This window comes from Sinohyriopsis cumingii, chromosome 11, assembly GCF_028554795.1.
Source record: "Sinohyriopsis cumingii isolate HCF-2022 chromosome 11, ASM2855479v2, whole genome shotgun sequence".
Lineage (NCBI taxonomy): Eukaryota > Metazoa > Mollusca > Bivalvia > Unionida > Unionidae > Sinohyriopsis > Sinohyriopsis cumingii.
In genome coordinates, this window is record NC_142971.1 from 14,179,267 (window position 1) to 14,201,193 (window position 21,927).

The window sequence follows — 21,927 nt, forward strand, 5'->3', positions numbered from 1 at the left end:
GAGTTGGTGTGGATCCCTTTCTTCTTACATGTGAATAAAATTGCAATCAAAATAGGTAAGGGCTGTTACATTTAAATATACATGGTACCCAGGGAAAGCAGTTTTTAAAATATATATGACAGGGTATGTTGATTTCACAGAGTTCTATTTAAAATGATAAGAAATTTTAAATTGCATCTATGAGTGAGTACCTCACTTTAAAAGTGCCTTCCTTGGGTCCCACATGTTTTTTAATGGAACTGCCGTAAATTAAACAATGATATATTGTGCATTTATTGTCAAAAACAGCTGTTAATGCATGGAAAAGTCAATCAACATAAGAAAATTCAAAATTTGTAATAAGTATTCCTATATTTTGTTATATGGTCTTTTTTTAAAAGTTGTACCACATTGTAGTTAAGTTTTTATGACAAAATGTCTATTAAAATGTTAGTGATCTTATAGCCTAATAGGGACAAGACTTTAAGAAATAAATGCCAATCAAATAAGTCTTGTCAAGTGAAATTTGTGTTTTCAATTTTTTTACTAATTTGGTTCCATTGTAATCGTCATAAATGTGATATGCCCTCTTGTATTCAAACATGAAAAGTGCCAACCGTGTTTTGATCTACATCTTGCAGAAGCTTTTGCTGCATTGTTACAATCAATTAAAAAAGGACCTACTTTGTAATATCATGTTATTTCATTTGTATCAAGTCATACAAATGGACAGAATAAAAAGGAAATGCAAATTCCCACCTGCATTAGAGCTAGCAGTCACAGTTGTGTGTCAATAGTAATCTTTGCCACAACTCACATTTGTGGTCAATTTAACCATCAATTATTGCTAAATACATTTCGAATCTAGCGACTTATTGGTTGACCCATTTTACCAGCTGATAATCTTATTAATTTAGACTAATGAGAAGCAGTATTCCATTCAGCATTTTTGACTTGTACATCAAGTTAGCCCGATCTTGGCCAAATCCAGCAGTAATTTTAGAAAATGAGTTGCACTTCTTTATAGATAGAGTAGTAAGTCTGTCAAAAATGTTGAATCTCTGAGCTGAACTCAGGTGATAAATTACTATGCTGTGTGACATGTGGCTTGAAATAATGGTGTTGATTCTTAAATAGGTCACAGGAGAAATGGGAAAAGTTTTGCCCCTTGTATATTGGGAAAATTAGTACGTGCCCCAGTAAGTATCAATATAGGTTCAGTCGACTGGTTTACTGGATTACAAACAGGCATAAGTGAATTTTACAGAAAATTCTTTTTATACAGTAGTATATAGCTATGATGAGCTTTTAGTCAAAAATTTAACTCGACCATTATCAATTAAGTTTTTTTAAGTGATGGATTTTTAAACCAAATCCACTTAAGTAGTTTAGGTTGTTTGAAAAAAATTGTTGATATTTAGTTTTTATTTGCACAGGATTAAAATTTTCATTTTTATTGTTTCCTCATACCAACATAATGCAATTCAGCAAAGTAAACATTTTTAATCTGTAAACTGATACGACTTATACTTGTTTCAAGTGATACATTTTGTCATTTAGTACATAGTAATATGTCTGATTCACATGTTATGGGAGAGTCTTGAAAGAGAAGTAGCTTTCAATTTGAAAAATAACGTTTTCTGAGCAAAAATGTTTTTTAATTCCACTGAGTGATGGTCTTAAGTGAACCTTGAAAAAATAAATTTCATCCTGGCAAAAAAACAAACCCAAATGCTTCTTTAAAATAACATGGGAACCATATGTATTACATTCACAGATGTCAGAATCGTGATGTAACACCCACCAGTGTTGCTGTTATACGGTTTGGTGATAATTAGTGTTTTCAATTATATATTCAGTAGACATTAAATCCTGAACACTAATGCATGTAATATTTCTTCCTGTTTCATGGTCATTCTTCCTGCTGGATGGTCATTCTTCCTGCTGCATGGTCCTGACGTCAACAACTTTTACATATCCAATCCAACATAAAGTTCCGAGTATCATGCATTTTAAATGGCATCGGTACAGTTCTAAAGCAAAGTGCAAATTATTCTCAGAATCAAATTATACACTTTGTTTTGATGAATATGATCTTTTATGAACCTGTAAAACTGACCTCTGCCTCGCATTAGTCGGTGAGGTTTACTGGTTCATACAACCTCACATTTACCTCTACAGAGGTCTGCATTTTTATATTATCACTTGCTGTAAGGAATTTTTTGTGACTAATGTATTTAACTTGGATTACAAACTTCTGTCTTGTAATGCACCTTATATACTCACTTAGAAGACGAGTTCAACTGCAGATACCAAGATATACTGTCATGTGTGCCAGCAGATCAAAGTCTGTGCAATTTGTTAGGAGTAATCAGTAGAACAAACAAAGGCAGACCCTGATCTGCAGGTACATTATGCTACAACAGATCACGATCTTGGATGTTTGCAGTTTGAGTCATCCTGTAAGGAAGTATATATGGTTTGTTTCTATATGAAATGCATAGAGAGAGAAATAGTTAAGTATCATACATAAGAGACAGATACTCCCTTCTGAGGCCACATATCAAAAGTTGAAGGTGTTAATAGGTGTGGATTTGGTGAGTTGATTGAAATGTCAACAGAAACAACCATAGACTCACATTTTAGCTAGTATTAAATACAGGTCAACAGAACACAATTGATTTAAAAAAGCAAAAACTTTTATTTCATAATTTTCATATTAGAATTAAGGTAATCATTTGAATCACATGGGGTGAGGGGATTTAGTCTGATTTCTTTGGTGCTTTGTGGCACAGTATTACTCATAGGGTATTTAGTGCCAAGGCTACTGGAGTAAAAAGCCTCACCCAATGACACACCACGGTAGCTGACCCAGGCTAGTCCTGATGGTAGGAGTCGATTTTGCAGCCTTTCAATGGTATGCTAACTACTGAGCCACCAATGCTTCCCAGAGGAGGTGATTTAAATATATTAAATTTCATATGTGCATGAAAAAGATAGCAAAACAGAAGTAAAAACTTCATATATAAATAAAAACCTTTAAAAGTAAAAAAAAAATGCATTTCACAGATACTCATTAGGAAAGAATTTAACTCTAAAAATAATGAATTAATTCACAACAAAGCAGCATCTGCACACTACTATTATCTGTTCCTCTTGTAGATTCTCTTGGCAAAAGTAATGAAAATTTCTTTGTTTAGTGATCCACTGAGTTGGTCTATAAGAGTCAGGAGTTGATCATAGCTGATGTCTTCATATTCTCTATATAACCTTTCCATTTCTAAGTCCTTATACAGTGATCTAATTTGTGCAACTCTGTCAGGGTCATGTCTTCCATAATTATCCTGAAAAATAGAAAGAAAAAGTTTCAACAGAATAAACATTTCAAAAGCACAATTTTTTTAAATTATACATTTTTCATGTAATATGCAGTTCACATCATCTGAAATTTTCATCATATAAAAGAAATGATAACTGAATGAATTATTCTTTGTCTCTCTGTCATAAATTCTGGTGTAAGATGGATCACAGCATCCCAATCCAGTAAATACCTTTTTATTCATAATTCAATATTCACAAGTCGATGAAGTTGGTGTGTTTTTTTTGGGAAATTTTGAATAATTCTTTGTACTGAAGTACAAGTCTAACCCCAGTCCTTTATCCTGATTTAATTGTTAAAATTCTATACAATTCTGATTCTTTCAGCAATTTTCCATTTATAAGAAAAAGGTTTTTCCTTTTACACAAAGATTTTGCTTAGGTTTGAAGCATTTGCTCAATTAACTCAGAAAATGATAAATTGCATTTAAGCCTAGAAAATATCCATTCAGTTCTGTTAAAACAATATCGTTTTAAACAAAGAGAAAGAAAATAGTAAAAACCAATGAGTTTTGTAAAATTTAACAAATAATTTATTTCCCAAAAATACAAAGTAAAAATTTAAATATTACTTACAGCATAGTGAATGAAATTTTAAATAGTCTTAAAGTTCTATCACAAGTCTAAAAGTGTCAAATATTTTAAATGAGTTTCAGTGGTATTCAATCTCTTGTGCTGATGTGCCAATAGTCTTGATGTGTTACAGTGATATAATCCAAAATGTCTTTAAATAAATTCACAGTAACTACAAAACAGCTACTAAATCCTAAAGTCCGATCACTTTGTAATTCCAATGAATAACTGAAATAAATGAATTAAATCCATACAACTGAATTGAACACATATGACTCTTCCAGTACTGATATTTAGGCTAGGAATAAATATATAAAGAATTAAGATGCAAATTCAGAAGCAGAATGAGGGTCAAATAATCATTTCAAAAATCACTCTTTGTCAACAAGGTCAAGTACTTTAGCAGCTAGCCAGTCAGGAATTAGGAGAGCCATTTTTTTTTATTCTTCAAGAAAATCCATTACATGAACTCATCAATGTTTTCTTCTATCCTGAAATTATGTAATCTGTTTACTAAAATGACCTCATCCTAAAGTACCTAAAATCAGTAATAAATATTATTTACTTAATGACGTTATCACTCGATAATCATAAAAATTAACATACATGATATAGATGAACATAACTTTTAAATAAATCTGATAACTCGGTAAGAGAAGATTTAAAAATCTCCATTCTCTTCTTGGCTTCTAGGTCTAATTCAAACAAGGTGTTTCCTCATAAGCACAAATCTATTCAATAACTGGAGCACATCTGAAGTAGCAGACAATATACCGTATTTGCCGGCCTATAAGTTGATGCAGAATATAAGTCAAATCAACAAATTTGACAAATTTTCCATCCATCATTGATATATAAGTTGATGCTGAGTATAAGATGAGGCCAGCTGAATACCTCATAGTCTTTTTCACTTCATTCCAGACAGCATCGCAAATTTTATCCTATCTGTAACTCTGTAACCTTTCCAGTCATGATCATTAGATGCAACTAAAAGTACCTAATTTGTTTCACACAGTATGTTAAATGTATTATGTACTTTGAGCTAAATATAATGATGCTGACCTGAAAATTAATTGAGTTACAGATAGGATAAATCTTGCAATGCTGTGTTGAATTAAATTATAATAACTTCCAGTTTCATAAACATTAAAAGTATCACTATGCTATTTCCGATTACCAGCAATAGGGAAATTGCATCATTAATGCTAAAATGCTTTTTCCACGTGTTTTTTTTTTTTGGGGGGGAAGAGATACAAAGAGAGGGATGCATATGTATTCTATCACATTTTTCTTCTGGCACCTTGTGATCAAAATAAAATATGCTCCAATATATGAGAGAGAGAGATTTCAGCTCTTCATTTATTTGGCTTTTTTTGTTTACCAAATTGCCCCTGTTTAGATGAAGCTTTCGTCAAAGAGAAAACATTAATAAATGAAACATTAAATGTAAGCTATGAAAATACATACCATACTCCTTCAAGGATTAAATATTCACAATAGATATATCCACATAAACTCCATTTAGGTTAAATTCCAAGAATGACCATGTCACATGCAGTCTAATTTTCTTTGCAAGTATAACGACCTCTCCATTCCCAACAAAACAGATTTTTTTAAGTGCATGTACTCTTCCTGTACTTAGGCAGCAATTGTTTTTATTTATCTTCGCGCAAGTTAGATGTTATGTTGCTTTAAATTGCTGTCTGTTCCATTGGTGAGTTAAAAAGATGTCACTAGCTGAGAAATCTACACAAGAAACCACCTTGCATTTCCTATCATTATATGGTACGGTATTCATAATACTCCTGGATAGCCTCATTTCCCTATTGGTAGCCAAGTTAATCTGATTTGGTCTGCCAAATCTTGACCTCAAACAGGTATTGGCTTGGAATGACTGAATATAACTGTACCATATTTAATTAACACGCAAATACCACAAAAAAGTCACATGATTCATGAGCAATAGAAGTGAGAACTAAAACTAGAAGGAATTGCTTACCCAGTGTTATTAACTGATAATGGAAAATGGTACTGCACTTGTACACGAGTAAGATCAATCATGTAAGTGAACAATACAGATTTAAAACCGTGAAGACATCTCTCTCTCTCTCTCTCTCTCTCTCTCTCTCTCAATGGGGCATAAAAAAAATTTTTTTACATTAGGTGCAAGAAGAAAATTGTGATGGAATAGGTCCATATCATAGATACTGTATTTCATGTATTTTTTTTGTACCCTTTAATAATTCATACAAAATCTAGTTATCAAAATCATAATTATTTAAATGTATCATAAATTTTCATACAAATCACTTTGTATATTTTAAAAAACCATTAAATTATCAGACATAAAATTTCTACTAAGAAGATTTACATTTGCAAAAAAGATCAATAATACCATATTAGCCATTTTGTTTTTACAAAAATATATAATTATTGGTGAGAAAATACAATGATTGATGCATAAGCTCTCTTGTTGTCATTACAATATCTACTGGTGTTTATTAACAAATGGACAAAGGACTTCACAGACCACACATTTAAATATTATCATTAATTAGTTCTTATGAAGTCCATCACCAAAATAAAACACCACGGGCATTTTAAAATGAGTTCGGAAGCCCTCTGATGTTTTCTTATCCAACAAAAATTACATCTCCGTACATGCTAAAGTGAAGACCACAGACCCTTGGTCAACTAGTCTTATTGTTTCATTATAGTCATATATACATAAAATATAAAAACTTTGTCATTTTTTATCGTAAATTTGAAAGTCATGGACTCCGTTTAATCGATTTGTATATATAATATACTTTTAAGTGTTTGTTCTGTTTCGTCTTGGATATAATTAACATTTTATTGCAAATCTATTCAACAATATACCCCTCTATTTATTGGTGAGTTCAAATAATAAGTATGATAGCTTGTCCTAATAACAAATTCTGTATGAACAAATACTCATTGTGGGATCCTATATTTTTTCATACACAATCTCTTCCCCAAAATGAAATATTTTTTACACATTAATTTTCGTACTTTTGGAAAATTATTTTCCACATGAAAATTATCATAAAGTGATTTGGATGACATAATCCATATATGTCAATTTGGCAAATGTTAGAATTATTCATTTTGAGACGTATCCACAAACCAGTTATCATAACTAGATAACACCAGGTCCATGATACTGAGGGGATAATGAACAAATAGCTGAAAATACAGATGTTATTAAGTGAATATTAGGTCACAGTGACCTATCTATAGTATGTCAGACTTGATATCCATCAGATGCATCCATATATCTGATTTTATCTGCATGTGAAAACCCGATCGAAAATATTGAGTATACAAATGGCTGATATACTAATGCAAATATGGTCACAGTAACCCAGCTTGTGTCGCTGAAACAGTGTCCAAGATTCAGATGGCATAACAAATGAATGAACAAATAGAGACAAAACACCATATTCCTTACTAGCTCTTTTGGTAAGTGGCTTAAAAAAATTCCATGACACAATTAAAAAGCCTTGCAGAAATGTGAGCACAATGAATATAGGTCACTGTGACCAACCTTTGCCTGTAGTGAGTTTTAATTTCCATGATGAATATACCCTCTAGGTTCATAGAAAAGTGTCAGAGAAAGCAAGTTAAATGCAAAAACAGTGTGTAATCACTAGAGCATGAAAAATAGTTCAGTGACCTTTTAGTACCCAACCATCAAGTTTCAAAACAAACATTCAACAAATTCCAAGAAGAAACTTGTCTAAATGCATACATGCCAACCATTATGCTTTTAGCATAATCATTATGCTTTTTTTCACTAAACTCTGCCTTACACGTATATGTATTTGGATTATGCATTTTCGGTATATCCCCCTCCCAAAAAATTAATAATTTGTTTTCTCATTTTTATTAACATCCCATTAATCCCACAGAAAAGACGGCTTCTATGTAACTACGACATAAGAGTATGCTTGTCCGTAGACTTGCATGCACATTCCTAACAGCATTATGTTCTATTTACAGTAGCTGTCCGATTTTTAAAAAACATGCTGGTTTTACTTTCAATGTTGTGACCTATGTTTCTATTTATAGCAGCTGTATGGCTTAGATAGGAGAGAACAGACTGGTTTTCTAACTTGTAATCTTTGCTCACAGATTCTTTGTTCAAATTCATAAATGGTACAGAACCAGTCTGTAGGTATTTGGCACTAAAAGTCAAGTCAGATTTATTCTAGTTGATGCATGTGTTAGAGCAAAAATGTTTTTCAGATAATTTACAGATGGATTAGAAAAACACAAAAAAATCAATTCAGAGATGAATACATTAATTACACAATACAGCGTTCCATTCTAGGGCAGCTTCTTGACCCTTGCAGGCTGTGTGGAAAGGATTTTAATATTGGTCATGGTGGTAAAACAAAGAAACTTTGAATTAGCTTGTTTTACTAACTCCAATACTAAGGTAACTTCTTTTTTACAGCAGAACTAAATTGTGGACATGAATTTTATAAATGCAGAGGCGTTACGTACCAAGTCCTTAATAGAACATGGACTATCCCTAGCAGTAGAAGACTACACTGGTCCTTTGTTCAAACGGATGTTTCCTGATTCCAAAATTGCAGACAATATGCATGTGCAAAATAATCTAATATTGTTAGGTATTTAGCAGAAGATACTTCACTTAAAATTGCAGAAGCCAAGAAAATTGAGCCATTTAGTACTGCAACAGACAGGAGTAGTGATTGTAATATAATGTTGTACCCAGTCTGTGTAAGAGAGTTTGACATCAAAAGAGGACAAAGTCAGAGTACCCTTCTTTCATTACCAGAATTAACAGTAGATTCCACTGGAGAATACATTTTGTTTGCTTGATAACGCTTTGAATAACTATAAGTTGGCAGAACTGTATGGGCTTTGAGCTGATACTGCATCAGTGATGACTGGAATTCATAGAGGAGTTGCATTCTATATTTTGAAAAATGTCTCCATCATTGTTCATATCAGGTTGTCTCTGTCATATGATGCACCATGCTGAACTCCTGAAGTATCAAGTTGGCACTTTACCTGGTAATGTATTTATTTCTTATTTCCCAGCTAAAAGACCCAATAACTGGAAGATATAAATTTCCTCTTCTTTGTCAGGTTATGAAAGGAATATTGGTTCTTTACCATTCTGATGCTGACTGTGAGAGATTGTTCAGTATTGTTAACAAAAGTAAAACTGAATTCAGGTCCAGGCTCTGTAACCCAGCACTTAGTGCTCTACTGGTGTGCAAAACATGCGTAGTCTCAGCTGGTACAAAGTGTTTTGAAATGCAATACAAGAGTCTGTTGCATTTTAAAGCTCAAAGTGTTATATAGAAAACCTGAAGCAGTAACTGATGTTAAAAGTCCAGAGGGGTAAATAAATCATTTTGTACATATGCTCATTGAATTTTTATCATGTTATATGTGAATTACTCTTTTTCTGCTCAGATTACTCTTTTTGTCCACTTGGATTACACTTTTTCCTCGCCAGGGGTTGGCATGTATGTAAATCTTCAATTTAATGTAACACTGGCATGTGAAAAGTAGGTCACCATGACCAACTTTTACCCATGTGAGTAGTACCTGCCAACATAAATATATGCATTCAGTTTCATTAATGTACTTAAAATGGTATTGGAAAAACTGAGCTAAAAGCAAAAACTTACTTGAGTGAAAAGTAGGTCAATATGATCTACTTTTGCCTGTTGCAAGTAGTACTCAAAGATGAACATACCCATCAAACTTCATAACTGTACAACAGTGTCAGAGAAAATGAAATGCAAAAAAACAATCACTTAAGTCTGAAAAGTAGACCACTGTAATCTATTTTTGCTCATGATGAGCAGACCCACCAAGATGCTGTTAGATGGTTACATGGTTTTAATGGTACTTTTAAAACAACATTGGCTATATCATGGTGAGGAAGGAGTATCTAAATTCCTTTCACAAGGACTTCAAATCAGCTAAGTTGGGTTGGCCTTGGTGGGTATCAAATCCAAAACCCTTGGATGACAAGTCCAGTTCTCTACCCTTATGAATATACCCACCAAGTTTCATGACTCTACATACAAGTGCCAATAAAACTGAATGAAATGCACAAACTTAATGATGATGACAATGACAAAAATGCTGCTGAAAAAGGGACCTATCTGTCTTGCCTGACAAGACAACAGCTATAATATGTTTACCTTCAGAATCTGTCTCTGTTTTTCGTTGACATGTCCAAGGGCAGTCACTACCAGCCAACTACATTTATTGTCCTCAATGTCTGTACCAACTTTACCTATCACCTCTGGGTCCCCATAGCAGTCCAAGTAATCATCCTACAAATATGTAGTGAGGATAACACATTTTGAGACTTGTATCACAATGAAAATTCATATATAAATGACTACTGTGTAAAGGTCACATACTGACCATGTTCTGAGGGTAACTTGTTCTATTTAACTATATTCATTTCATTTAGTAACAACAGCGATACTAGATAGGAATAAAAATATCATAAGTAATTTTTTCACACTGCCCCTGGGAAGTCTCCTGAAAATAATTCTGGCACATTATATACTACAGGAAATACTGACTGAGCCATTCTGCATTAGTTGAAAATGGGTTTTCCACCTGGCTGCTACACAAGCCATCACACACATCAGATAACATAACCTAAGAAACATTCCTACCAAGTCTGGTCAAAATTGGCTTGACCATTCTAGTAAAGTTAAAGGCTTTACATTCTTATGGATGCCACATCATTGTCAGGGAAACAGTCTCAAAACCAATTCTAACAGAGCATGTTCCATGAAACATTCATAAAAAGATAGCAGTGATTGGTAAAAGTGACCACTCAACTGCCCAAAGCCCTTCTCTCTTTGTGGACAAACTGCTAACAACTACTAGGGAACAACAGATGCAATACCATCAAAAAAGTCCTTCTGGTCTAGGACTAGTACAGCTAATGCCACTCCATATGACTCCAAAGAATGGATGTGTACATAAAATTACTTTGCTTTAAGAAACAGCTATGACAATTTCTGTGGAAGCCATAGTATCACCAAAAGGGATCAAATATATCAATTGACATGGGTTATTGTAACAACAGATAATTTATGTCAAAGTGGACAGTAATAAAAAACATAAGATTCTTTTCTGAACTAATATATACCTGCACTTGAAAGAAATGTCCCATTTGCAATAGAATGACTTTGGCATTACCATGAGATTTTTCATCTGTTATTCCTGCCTGAAAGGACAGAAAAGGTGCAAACATGTCTTTTTGAGGCAGCAGGTGACCCAAACATCATTATTTTATATATCCCCCCATTTAATTAATAACGAGAGCCAATAAGAAATATTAATATGTAAAAACACTATAAAACATGAACAAAATTTAAAAAATAAGAAATTGTAAATTTATGCTTATCATACAATATGCATATTCGAAAGACTACCTGGAGCTTGACTAAACGAGTTTTTGCACTACTTACAGTTTACCAAATCAGCAAATATCTTTGCTTAAATATTTAATTTATTTGGTCATTTTGATGTTTTGAAATTTTGCAGAATTTTTCTGAAAAGCTATATTTTAGTTTTCAAATTTTTACCGGTTTATTAATATTATAATATAGTATGATTTTAATTTCATAATTACATTTAGATCATAAAGTGTGGTGGCTAATGATTCTGGATGTAAGCATTTTAGCCAGTGCTTTTAAAAGTGATTATTTTCAGTCATGAATTTTTAAAGTCACAAATTCATGATGAGGACATTTCAATAATGTAAAACTGGTTGATGAAGATTTGGAGGATTCACTGCAGGGATGTTCCACATTAAATATTTCTGTCATAAGAGATGATTTTTCATATGTTTCATGTTATGCATTTAAATGATAAACTCCATAAAGAATGTGTTAAACTTTCATCAGAGTTCAGTCTGGCCAGCAGGAAATTAATACATTCATCAAATGTTTGTCCCTGGAGCGTGTTAATGGATTTCATGATGAAAACAATAATTTCATACAGAAGCAACCAACATCTGAGCAAACAGTTTCATCTGAGAACAACCAATTGTTTCTAAAAATGTGGATATGTATTTGATCTTTAAAGAAGAATTGTTCAAACTTTATTGCTGGTATTTCAGAATTTTCACTATGGAGTTTTGCAATCGACAAATCATGAAGGCAATTTGGCAGCATCTTGTGTATATGGTTTGGCTGGTTTAGATGAAACTTGATTGAGAATGTGCAGCACACAAAATCGAATACCATACACATCTGCCTATGAGATGAGTTCAACTGCAAAATGCACAGACTCAGATCTGAGGTCACATAATGTGCTGGCAAATCTGGGTCTGTGCAGTTTGTAGGGAGTAATCAGCAGAATAAACAACACAAACCCTGATCTGCAGCACATTATGCCTCAGCAAATTAGGATCTTTGTTGTCTGTAGTTTGAATTATAAGCGAGTATGTATGGTAGATGAGTGATGTTGACCATATGGTACAAGTAAGACCAAAATAAAGAAAATGTTATTTAAAAAAGAAAACAGACTTTCAACCTATCACGGTTTCTGTGGATGTGCTTGCAAACTGTAATATTTAACTGTGAAATTACTATTTTTGCTGGGGTACCAACTTTCATGAATTTTACAGCTGCTGCAAATTAGGGGTGAAACAAAAAACCTGTGCAACGTATTGATACATTCATGATACACAGCCTGCGATATGATACATTATTGATACACATATGAACTTGATGGTTATCCATCTTTGAAGGGTAGGTGGTGTTCTTTCCTGTATGATGACATTCTGGTTGTATTTCTTGCATGCAGATTACTGATAGAGTTATTACTTATTTATATGCAATTCTCACTGATGACAAGAAAACAAAACTACTTTCAAACAGACTACTTGCTGGTTATCAGTTTTATACACCATTTTAGGCTTTTTAATGGTAACTCCATTCTACTCACTTTAGCCAGCAGGCCTTTCTTTTGCATGGCATAAATGCTTTGAAACATCTTATTACCAATTTCATGTCTCACTTAAACTTGCAAGACATTACGATGTTATCTTCAAAACAGAAGAAATAAAGCAATTTCCTCATGCAAAGAAAATCTCATCTAGAACAAATCTGGGATAATAAATGAAAGTGAATACCAACACAATCTATCTTATTGTATTTCCTGCAAAAGACTGCTGCATTCACAGATACTTGTATTTGTTAGTGAAGAAGGAAAACTATTAACAACACCTTGTCCTATTATGAATTTTTAAAATTGTTTTACACAAGGTGATAAAATTGAGCAGTTTAAAACCTGCCCCTTGCTGATTCTATGCTTATTTTGTTTAGTCCATCAGCACCTTCATTCACTGGGTAAATATCTCTGCATTAAAAGAGAAATTCCAACTTTGTTCCCGATGTACATGCTGCCAGGATTTTATCTGAAGGGGGACCCTTTGTCAATGAAAGAAGTGGGAGTAGAAAGAAGAAGGGAGAGGAGGAAACAGTCCAATATTTACCTAATACTTCAATATCTGTCGCTCTTTCTTCCTGCTCCACTTTTTTAGAGCTCTACTAAAATCAAAATCTTCAAAAGATGTCACTTCTATTTGTACAAGTATTAACTCATTCGGCCCCAATCCTACCTGCAGGCATGATGAGGCTGTACCCTATTTCCGAGCTCTGCAGCATCAAGGTCATTTAAGATACACCAAAGTGGGTGGTATTACAAAAAAGCAGACAGATATAGCTCTACAATGATACCAAATAATCTGCATTTCAGGCAAAAATGACAAAAACCTCTGGGGCCAAATGAGTTAATGGGAGAATTTTTTGGTGACATCACCAAATCTGAATATTACTTATTTATTTCATCATTTGTGCATCAGCATTGCACATAAGTTACAAAAAGAGCCATTCTTTGACAATTTCTAAGAAATTTCCATAAACTTGATTAACTCATTCAACCCCAATTCTGCCTGAAGGTGTGATGAGTCTGTACACTATTTCCGAGCTCTGCAGCATCAAGGTCATTTAAGATACACCAAAGTAGGTGGTATTAAAAAACTTTTACCCTTCTGCTCATGCGCAAGTAAAATAACCAATGGAAAACGATGTTTCTAATACAACTAGGAATTAGTCTCATGGAAAATCTGCTGAAAGCTGATGTATTACGATGTATTCAGAAATAGCCCCCAAAATGTCTTTCCTACTCGCATTTCAGGCAAAAACGACAAAAACCTCCAGGGCTGAAAGAATTAATCTGTTAATTATTTCTGAGCATACTCTGTTCTTTATCTGTGTATATATATTTTTCTGTCTTCCTTCTGAAAGGCATATGCATTGCCAGCTTTGTCAGCTTGAAGATGTTGGGGAACTCATCTTCATGGCTGTTATTTACAATTTTCCAAAGCTCACAGACATTATCTCTTTGATACATCTGCTCCAAAATAGCATTCATGGAAGGTTCAAACTATGCCATAATGCTTATTCCAGGGCACAATGTGCCAATCAAATTTAGTTTAACAACCATTCATGTCATACTTGAAGAACCAAGATGTGTGAACAGTTGCCTACCTGAAAAACAGATGTCACGACAAGTTAAATAAAAATTGTATACTTCACCGAGTACACTTTCATATCCATTTTCAACTAATTTGCAGAGTTCTTGCACATCACTGTTCTCCAAATGTACAAATTTTGCATGATATATGCAATCACAGCCCTGACAGCATCTCATAACTGTTTAAGTACTACATATCAATGACTTTTGCACTAAGTTTCTCTGTTGCTTTGCTAGTACCTCCTGTTGCCATGCCAGCAATAAGCTACACTAATTCCTGATTGGCAGTTATTATTTAACCTGCAATGGAATAAGCAATAACTACCAATTTCAATGTAACATTTCATGTGTGACACACTGGTTTAGCAGCTTTCAAATCTGCTAAAGTTGACAAGATAAAATTCAATCTAAAAGCTTCACGTAAATGTGGTTAGTAAATGATGAGTAAAGTACTTTATTACAAATGTGGAAATTGTTTGGATGTATCCTATATGCTGAACATGCGGCTGGGTTAAGATAATTAGCATGGAAATGGAGTTGGCAGATAACCAACCATGTCCCTTTGTTTTAATTTGCAGACAGTGAGCGAGTATTCTCAATGGTCTTTTTCATTTATAATAATAAAAATAGTGCCTAGGACTGCAAATGATGTTTCAGATTAATTCTATAAAGAACAACAAGGTAAACTAATAATAATTATTCATGACTGCTGATGACTAAAATGACCTACATATGGTAAGTATCATTTCGTGTTGATTCTCCATCTCTTGTATTGCTATGTGTATCATTACAGCAAGACTCTTGATCCATTTATATATCAATGAATCGTTTCACCCCTCTACTACAAAACAGGAATTTAAACAGTCAACAATAATACTGACAAACTACATGATGGAGTACTAACAAATGCCACTATTTTTGCTAATCCACGAAAAATAGTAATCTAGTCCATTAGTGAACTTTCAAAGCTGCTGCTGCCATCTCTGCTGGATGCTACTGGAAAATGATGCCAATGTCTCACTGACTGTTAACACTGGTTAGACAAAGGACGTGATTTTAACAAATCTCACCATGTAAAAAGCTATTGCCACTGGAAGATAGAAGGAATAGAAAGCCGTCTTCCACTTGACAATTGCATTGTATCTTTCCATTGTGAAGAGGGAAAAGTCCACAGAGCCCTCTGGTGGGGCTGTGATTAAATCCAGACACTGTCCATGAATAGTTTGCATAGTGGTCTGTATAAGAAAATAACCAAGGTTGTTCAGTATGTGTTGACAGCAAAAACAATACAATGTATCTAGAGAAAGCATATACTTCAGGTTCCTGACTTATGAAAGTACCCTACAGTACACAATCACAATCTGAATGCTAATCATGGAAGTAATCTACAGTCCAACAATCACAATTTAAATACTAATCATGAAAGTAGTCTACAGTCCAACACTCACAATCTCAATACTAATCATGGAAGAAATCTACAGTCCAACAATCACAATTTAAATACTAATCATGGAAGTAATCTACAGTCCAACACTCACAATCTGAATACTAATCACGGTAGTAATCTACAGTCCAACACTCACAATCTGAATACTAATCATGGAAGCAATCTACAGTCCAACACTCACAATCTGAATACTAATCATGGAAGTAATCTACAGTCCAACAATCACAATCTGAATACTAATCATGGAAGTAGTCTACAGTCCAACACTCACAATCTGAATACTAATCATGGAAGTAATATACAGTCCAACAATCACAATTTAAATACTAATCATGGAAGTAGTCTACAGTCCAACACTCACAATCTGAATACTAATCACAGTAGTAATCTACAGTCCAACACTCACAATCTGAATACTAATCATGGAAGTAATCTACAGTCCAACACTCACAATCTGAATACTAATCATGGAAGCAATCTACAGTCCAACACTCACAATCTGAATACTAATCATGGAAGTAATCTACAGTCCAACAATCACAATCTGAATACTAATCATGGAAGTAGTCTACAGTCCAACACTCACAATCTGAATACTAATCATGGAAGTAATATACAGTCCAACAATCACAATTTAAATACTAATCATGGAAGTAGTCTACAGTCCAACACTCACAATCTGAATACTAATCATGGAAGCAATCTACAGTCCAACACTCACAATCTGAATACTAATCATGGAAGTAATCTACAGTCCAACACTCACAATCTGAATACTAATCATGGAAGTAATCTACAGTCCAACACTCACAATCTGAATACTAATCATGGAAGTAATCTACAGTCCAACACTCACAATCTGAATACTAACCATGGAAGTAATCTACAGTCCAACACTCACAATCTGAATATTAACCATGGAAGTAATCTACAGTCCAACACTCACAATCTCAATACTAATCATGGAAGTAATCTACAGTCCAACACTCACAATCTGAATACTAATCATGGAAGTAATCTACAGTCCAACAATCACAATCTGAATACTAATCATGTTAGTAATCTACAGTCCAACACTCACAATCTGAATACTAATCATGAAAGCAATCTACAGTCCAACAATCATAATCTGAATACTAATCATGGAAGTAATCTACAGTCCAACACTCACAATCTCAATACTAATCATGGAAGTAATCTACAGTCCAACAATCACAATCTGAATACTAATCATGGAAGTAATCTACAGTCCAACAATCACAATCTGAATACGAATCATGGAAGTAATCTACAGTCCAACACTCACAATCTGAATACTAATCATGTTAGTAATCTACAGTCCAACACTCACAATCTGAATACTAATCATGGAAGTAGTCTACAGTCCAACAATCACAATTTAAATACTAATCATGGAAGTAATCTACAGTCCAACACTCACAATCTGAATACTAATCATGGAAGTAGTCTACAGTCCAACAATCACAATTTAAATACTAATCATGGAAGTAATCTACAGTCCAACAATCACAATCTGAATACTAATCATGGAAGTAATCTACAGTCCAACACTCACAATCTCAATACTAATCATGGAAGTAATCTACAGTCCAACAATCACAATCTGAATACTAATCATGGAAGTAATATACAGTCCAACACTCACAATCTCAATACTAATCATGGAAGTAATCTACAGTCCAACACTCACAATCTGAATACTAATCATGTTAGTAATCTACAGTCCAACAATCACAATCTGAATACTAATCATGGATGTAATCCACAGTCCAACAATCACAATCTGAATACTAATCATGTTAGTAATCTACAGTCCAACAATCACAATCTGAATACTAATCATGTTAGTAATCTACAGTCCAACACTCACAATCTGAATACTAACCATGGAAGTAGTCTACAGTCCAACACTCACAATTTAAATACTAATCATGGAAGTAATCTACAGTCCAACAATCACAATCTGAATACTAATCATGGAAGTAGTCTACAGTCCAACACTCACAATCTGAATACTAATCATGTTAGTAATCTACAGTCCAACAATCACAATCTGAATACTAGTCATGGATGTAATCCACAGTCCAACAATCACAATCTGAAAACTAATCATGTTAGTAATCTACAGTCCAACACTCACAATCTGAATACTAATCATGGAAGTAGTCTACAGTCCAACAATCACAATCTGAATACTAATCATGGATGTAATCCACAGTCCAACAATCATAATCTGAATACTAATCATGTTAGCAATCTACAGTCCAACAATCACAATCTGAATACTAATCATGGAAGTAATCTACAGTCCAACAATCACAATTTAAATACTAATTATTACTAAATGTGCAAACCAAAAATGGTGAACTCGAATTATCATACAGAAATGAAACAAGTGACAGACACATGTATAGACTAATGAATGGAGAAAGTAACATAATTCTATGGCGGTCATATCAAATTGGCAATTTTTTTCATACAAGAGACAGAACCTTACATTTCTGCTAAATTCATATGAAATCTTTTCCCATATTTTAGTTGTAAACGTTACCAAGAGCAGAAACTAAGTAACACATTTCATATAATCAATCTGAAATAAGCAAACTATTAAACATTTTCTATCTACTGGAAAAATAGAACGCATTCATTCATATTACTCTTACTTCATGAAAGAGTTCCATCATGTCAACATAGTATGGCTTCCCCTTGCAGTAATGTTTGAGAATTTGATATATGCATGCTTCCATGTAAAAGGAGTCATTGATGGCTATGTTGTTTACATTTTTCTGAAACAGAAAACATTTACAATACAATATTATCCATAATCTCTCAACATTCTTTCTCTTTGGCACACCATCAATAAACAACAAAATGGCATTCATGCTTTCAAAATTTCTGTGAAGATTGTACTCTATGTAATTGAGAATGAACAGAAAATTAGTTAACTATTTCTTGCTTATAGTAATTCAAACACCAACAAATTAATGAAATGTGTACAAATAAATACTGACACAAATTACATAAGTTAGGTAAATTCAAAATCTGTGGGGCAGTTTCCTTTCAACTGATCATGGGTTACCCAATAAACAGTGAGCATTTAAGTTCTCCTATCAAACTGATCTTTTAAAAATATCTTCTACATCTTATTTTCAGTGCAAACGGGATGTATAGTAATAATTATGCATGAAAAATATTTATGGCTCATTAATAATTTTGGCATACATGTATACTAAACAAAGTAGTAAAGACAATATTGGTCAATTATGTCTGTATCACCAGAAAAATATGTAAAATTTCTACTGTCATCCAAACCATGGCAATTGAAAATCAACAATTTTTGGAAGAAGTACAGTAAGCAGTATGTTATATGCCCACCATATGGTAAATAGCACTGCAATATTTATTTTATGTAAAAACCTCAGATACCTTTTTTATCTGAAATCAACAGCATGACTTATAAGCGTGACATCCTTAAAATGTGGACAAGGTAAGAGACACAGAATTTATTTTGCAGAAACAGTTTTCCTTAATTAAGTTTTGATTACCTGTATCTTTCACCTTTTGACCCAGATACTGATATGTGCTTTTCTTGTTGCAAATGCAACCCTTCTACCGAGTTTGGTTATGGTCAGGGTCTGAGGCATAAAACATCTGATAGTTAAGAGTAGTTATTTTCCTTCTTAGCGACTCTCTGGTCTTGACATTTGACCTTTTAACCCTCAAATCAATAGGTTTCTTCCTTTTCTCAAATGCAAGTCATCTAAACGTTTAGTCATGAAGACATTTGGTTCAGAATTTAAGTAGTTTTGTGGAAATTGTTATTTCTTCTTTCAGTTGCTATAACAATGACATTTAACCTTAATAAATGTCTTCCTTGTCTCAAATGCACGCCAGCCACAAAAAGTCTGGCCAAAGGTAGTAATAAAAACTCATTGTGCAAAAATCATTTTTTTCTTCTTAGAATCACCATGACCATGGCCTTTGATCCCATGATCAACTAGTGTAATGCTCAAATATGAATCATTTATTATGGCAGATCAAGGTATCTGGAATATAAGCCTAGTTGTCATGTGGAAACAGGTTTCCTTCCTTCAATCCCTTTTACCATAACCTTTGACTTTTTGAGCTCAAAATACTTAGGTCTCCTTCCTTGCCCAAATGCAAGCTATTTAAAAAGCATGGTAATGACAGGTAGTGATGAAATCAAGTTATTGTGTGGAAAGAGAATAGGAAACAGAAAGACGCAATCATACAGATGGAAAGCAACAGAACATGATACACTTTTCCTCATGGCAGGCTTATGGTGTTACAACTCTATGATCTTAAACTAAATAATAGAAAAGAGCAAAATCCAAGTTTTGTAACATTCAACAATTAATTTATTTCCCTAGAATACAAAGTGAAAATTATAAAGGAACTTACAGAATTGTTAATTAAATTCCAAACAATCATAAAAAATTCTATCACAAGTCCAAAAGTAATGTTTCAAATGAATTACAGTGTAGAATGTTCTCATGAGCCAGTAGCCTTGAATAGTTTGATGTACTAACAATCTTGATGTATCACAATGATATAATCCAGAATATCCTTGAATGAATTCAGAATAATTCCAAAATAATAATTTGGTCATATAGGCAATCAACACTTTGTAATTCCAATGAATAGTTTAAATAAATAGTTCCTCTCAAATTAAATCTGAAAACAAGTTAAAGATAAGAATGAATAATTCTGATGGAAACAATCATAATACAAAAACCTAAAACACAATAAGAGACCAGGACAAGGATCAAACATTCATTTCCAGAACATTCTAAGTTGTAAAGACTCTTATAAAGATCCCCACTGAAACTGTCACAACAACCATTTTTTTAAAAATTCTCTATCTTAATGGAAATTTCCTTTGAACTGTAAACAAAATCCATTTCTAAAAAATTCTAAGGTCAGATACTAAGTAAACATCTGAAACAAGTGAAAATTTTATCTTAAAATATAATCTACAATCATCGAAAAATACAAATACTAGCTATGTAATATATTTACAAAATAACCCTTACAATATATAATCATAGACACACAAAAATTAAAACAATAGAGATATACATAACAATAGTAAGTATTGCCAGCCATTCAATGAAATTAGTATAACTAGTTGCTGGAATCACAAAATCCCTTAAAATAAAATCAGTAATGATGGGGGGGGTGTTTATAAAGTAACAAAGAAAAATGACAGAGCACTGAAAAAGGCACATTATTATCTGTAAAAATGTGCACAAAAATTATCAATGATTGCAAGATGTCTAAATATTGCTAAGCTATGATGTTGAGCAGACATAAAACAAAACATTTCAGATGAAGAATCATAAAATTGTCTGAAAGGAAGACAAACCCCAAAAACCAAGATGCATTAAATTAGCTTGACAATATACAGTCAAACCTGTCATTAGCTGCCACATATGGAAAGAGACCAAGCTAGCCTTTGTACACAGATGGCCTCTGAATGCAGTGTCATCTTTCACACCTGGTTTTAAACAAATACTATGCACTGAATATCATTATTGTTATCATAATTATTGTCAACAGATTTAGAGAACTTTCAACAAAATTATAAAATACATAGTTTGTTCTCTATCAAACTTATGTTTCAAATAAAATCACTGCATCCTGTTCACTTTAAATATACGTTAAACCATCACTATCTCTTAATACAAAATCAATTTAAGTTTTGTGAACTATGACAAATGCTAATTTCACCACTAATTGCCAACTTACATATGACTGAAAATAAGGGCGTAGTCTTTGTTCTACCAACTTGTACAAATATGCATAGAAAAAACTGTTTACACTTCAATTAATATCCATCACACTTTTAAAAAATCTGGATTAACCAGTTGTTCAACTCCTCAAGATCAAATGGCACTTGTCTTATGTGAGAGGTCTGTGATGAA

General features: G+C 33.2%; 1 protein-coding gene across 5 annotated transcripts in view; it reads right to left on the bottom strand.

Annotated features, from left to right (window-relative positions):
- Positions 1 to 2,660: 2,660 nt before the first annotated feature.
- Positions 2,661 to 21,927, bottom strand: part of LOC149787638 (farnesyl pyrophosphate synthase-like) — a 48,852-nt gene continuing 29,585 nt past the window's right edge. For all 5 annotated transcript variants that reach the window (XM_089973817.1, XM_089973818.1, XM_089973815.1 and 2 more), the window contains exons 5-9: positions 18,646 to 18,768; positions 15,585 to 15,749; positions 11,117 to 11,194; positions 10,146 to 10,280; positions 2,661 to 3,323 (exon numbers count right to left, since the gene is read on the bottom strand). In XM_089973817.1, coding sequence (XP_089829943.1) covers positions 3,123 to 3,323; positions 10,146 to 10,280; positions 11,117 to 11,194; positions 15,585 to 15,749; positions 18,646 to 18,768 — 702 coding nt within the window. In that variant the 3' untranslated portion in view covers positions 2,661 to 3,122. The remainder of the gene's footprint in view (positions 3,324 to 10,145; positions 10,281 to 11,116; positions 11,195 to 15,584; positions 15,750 to 18,645; positions 18,769 to 21,927) is intronic.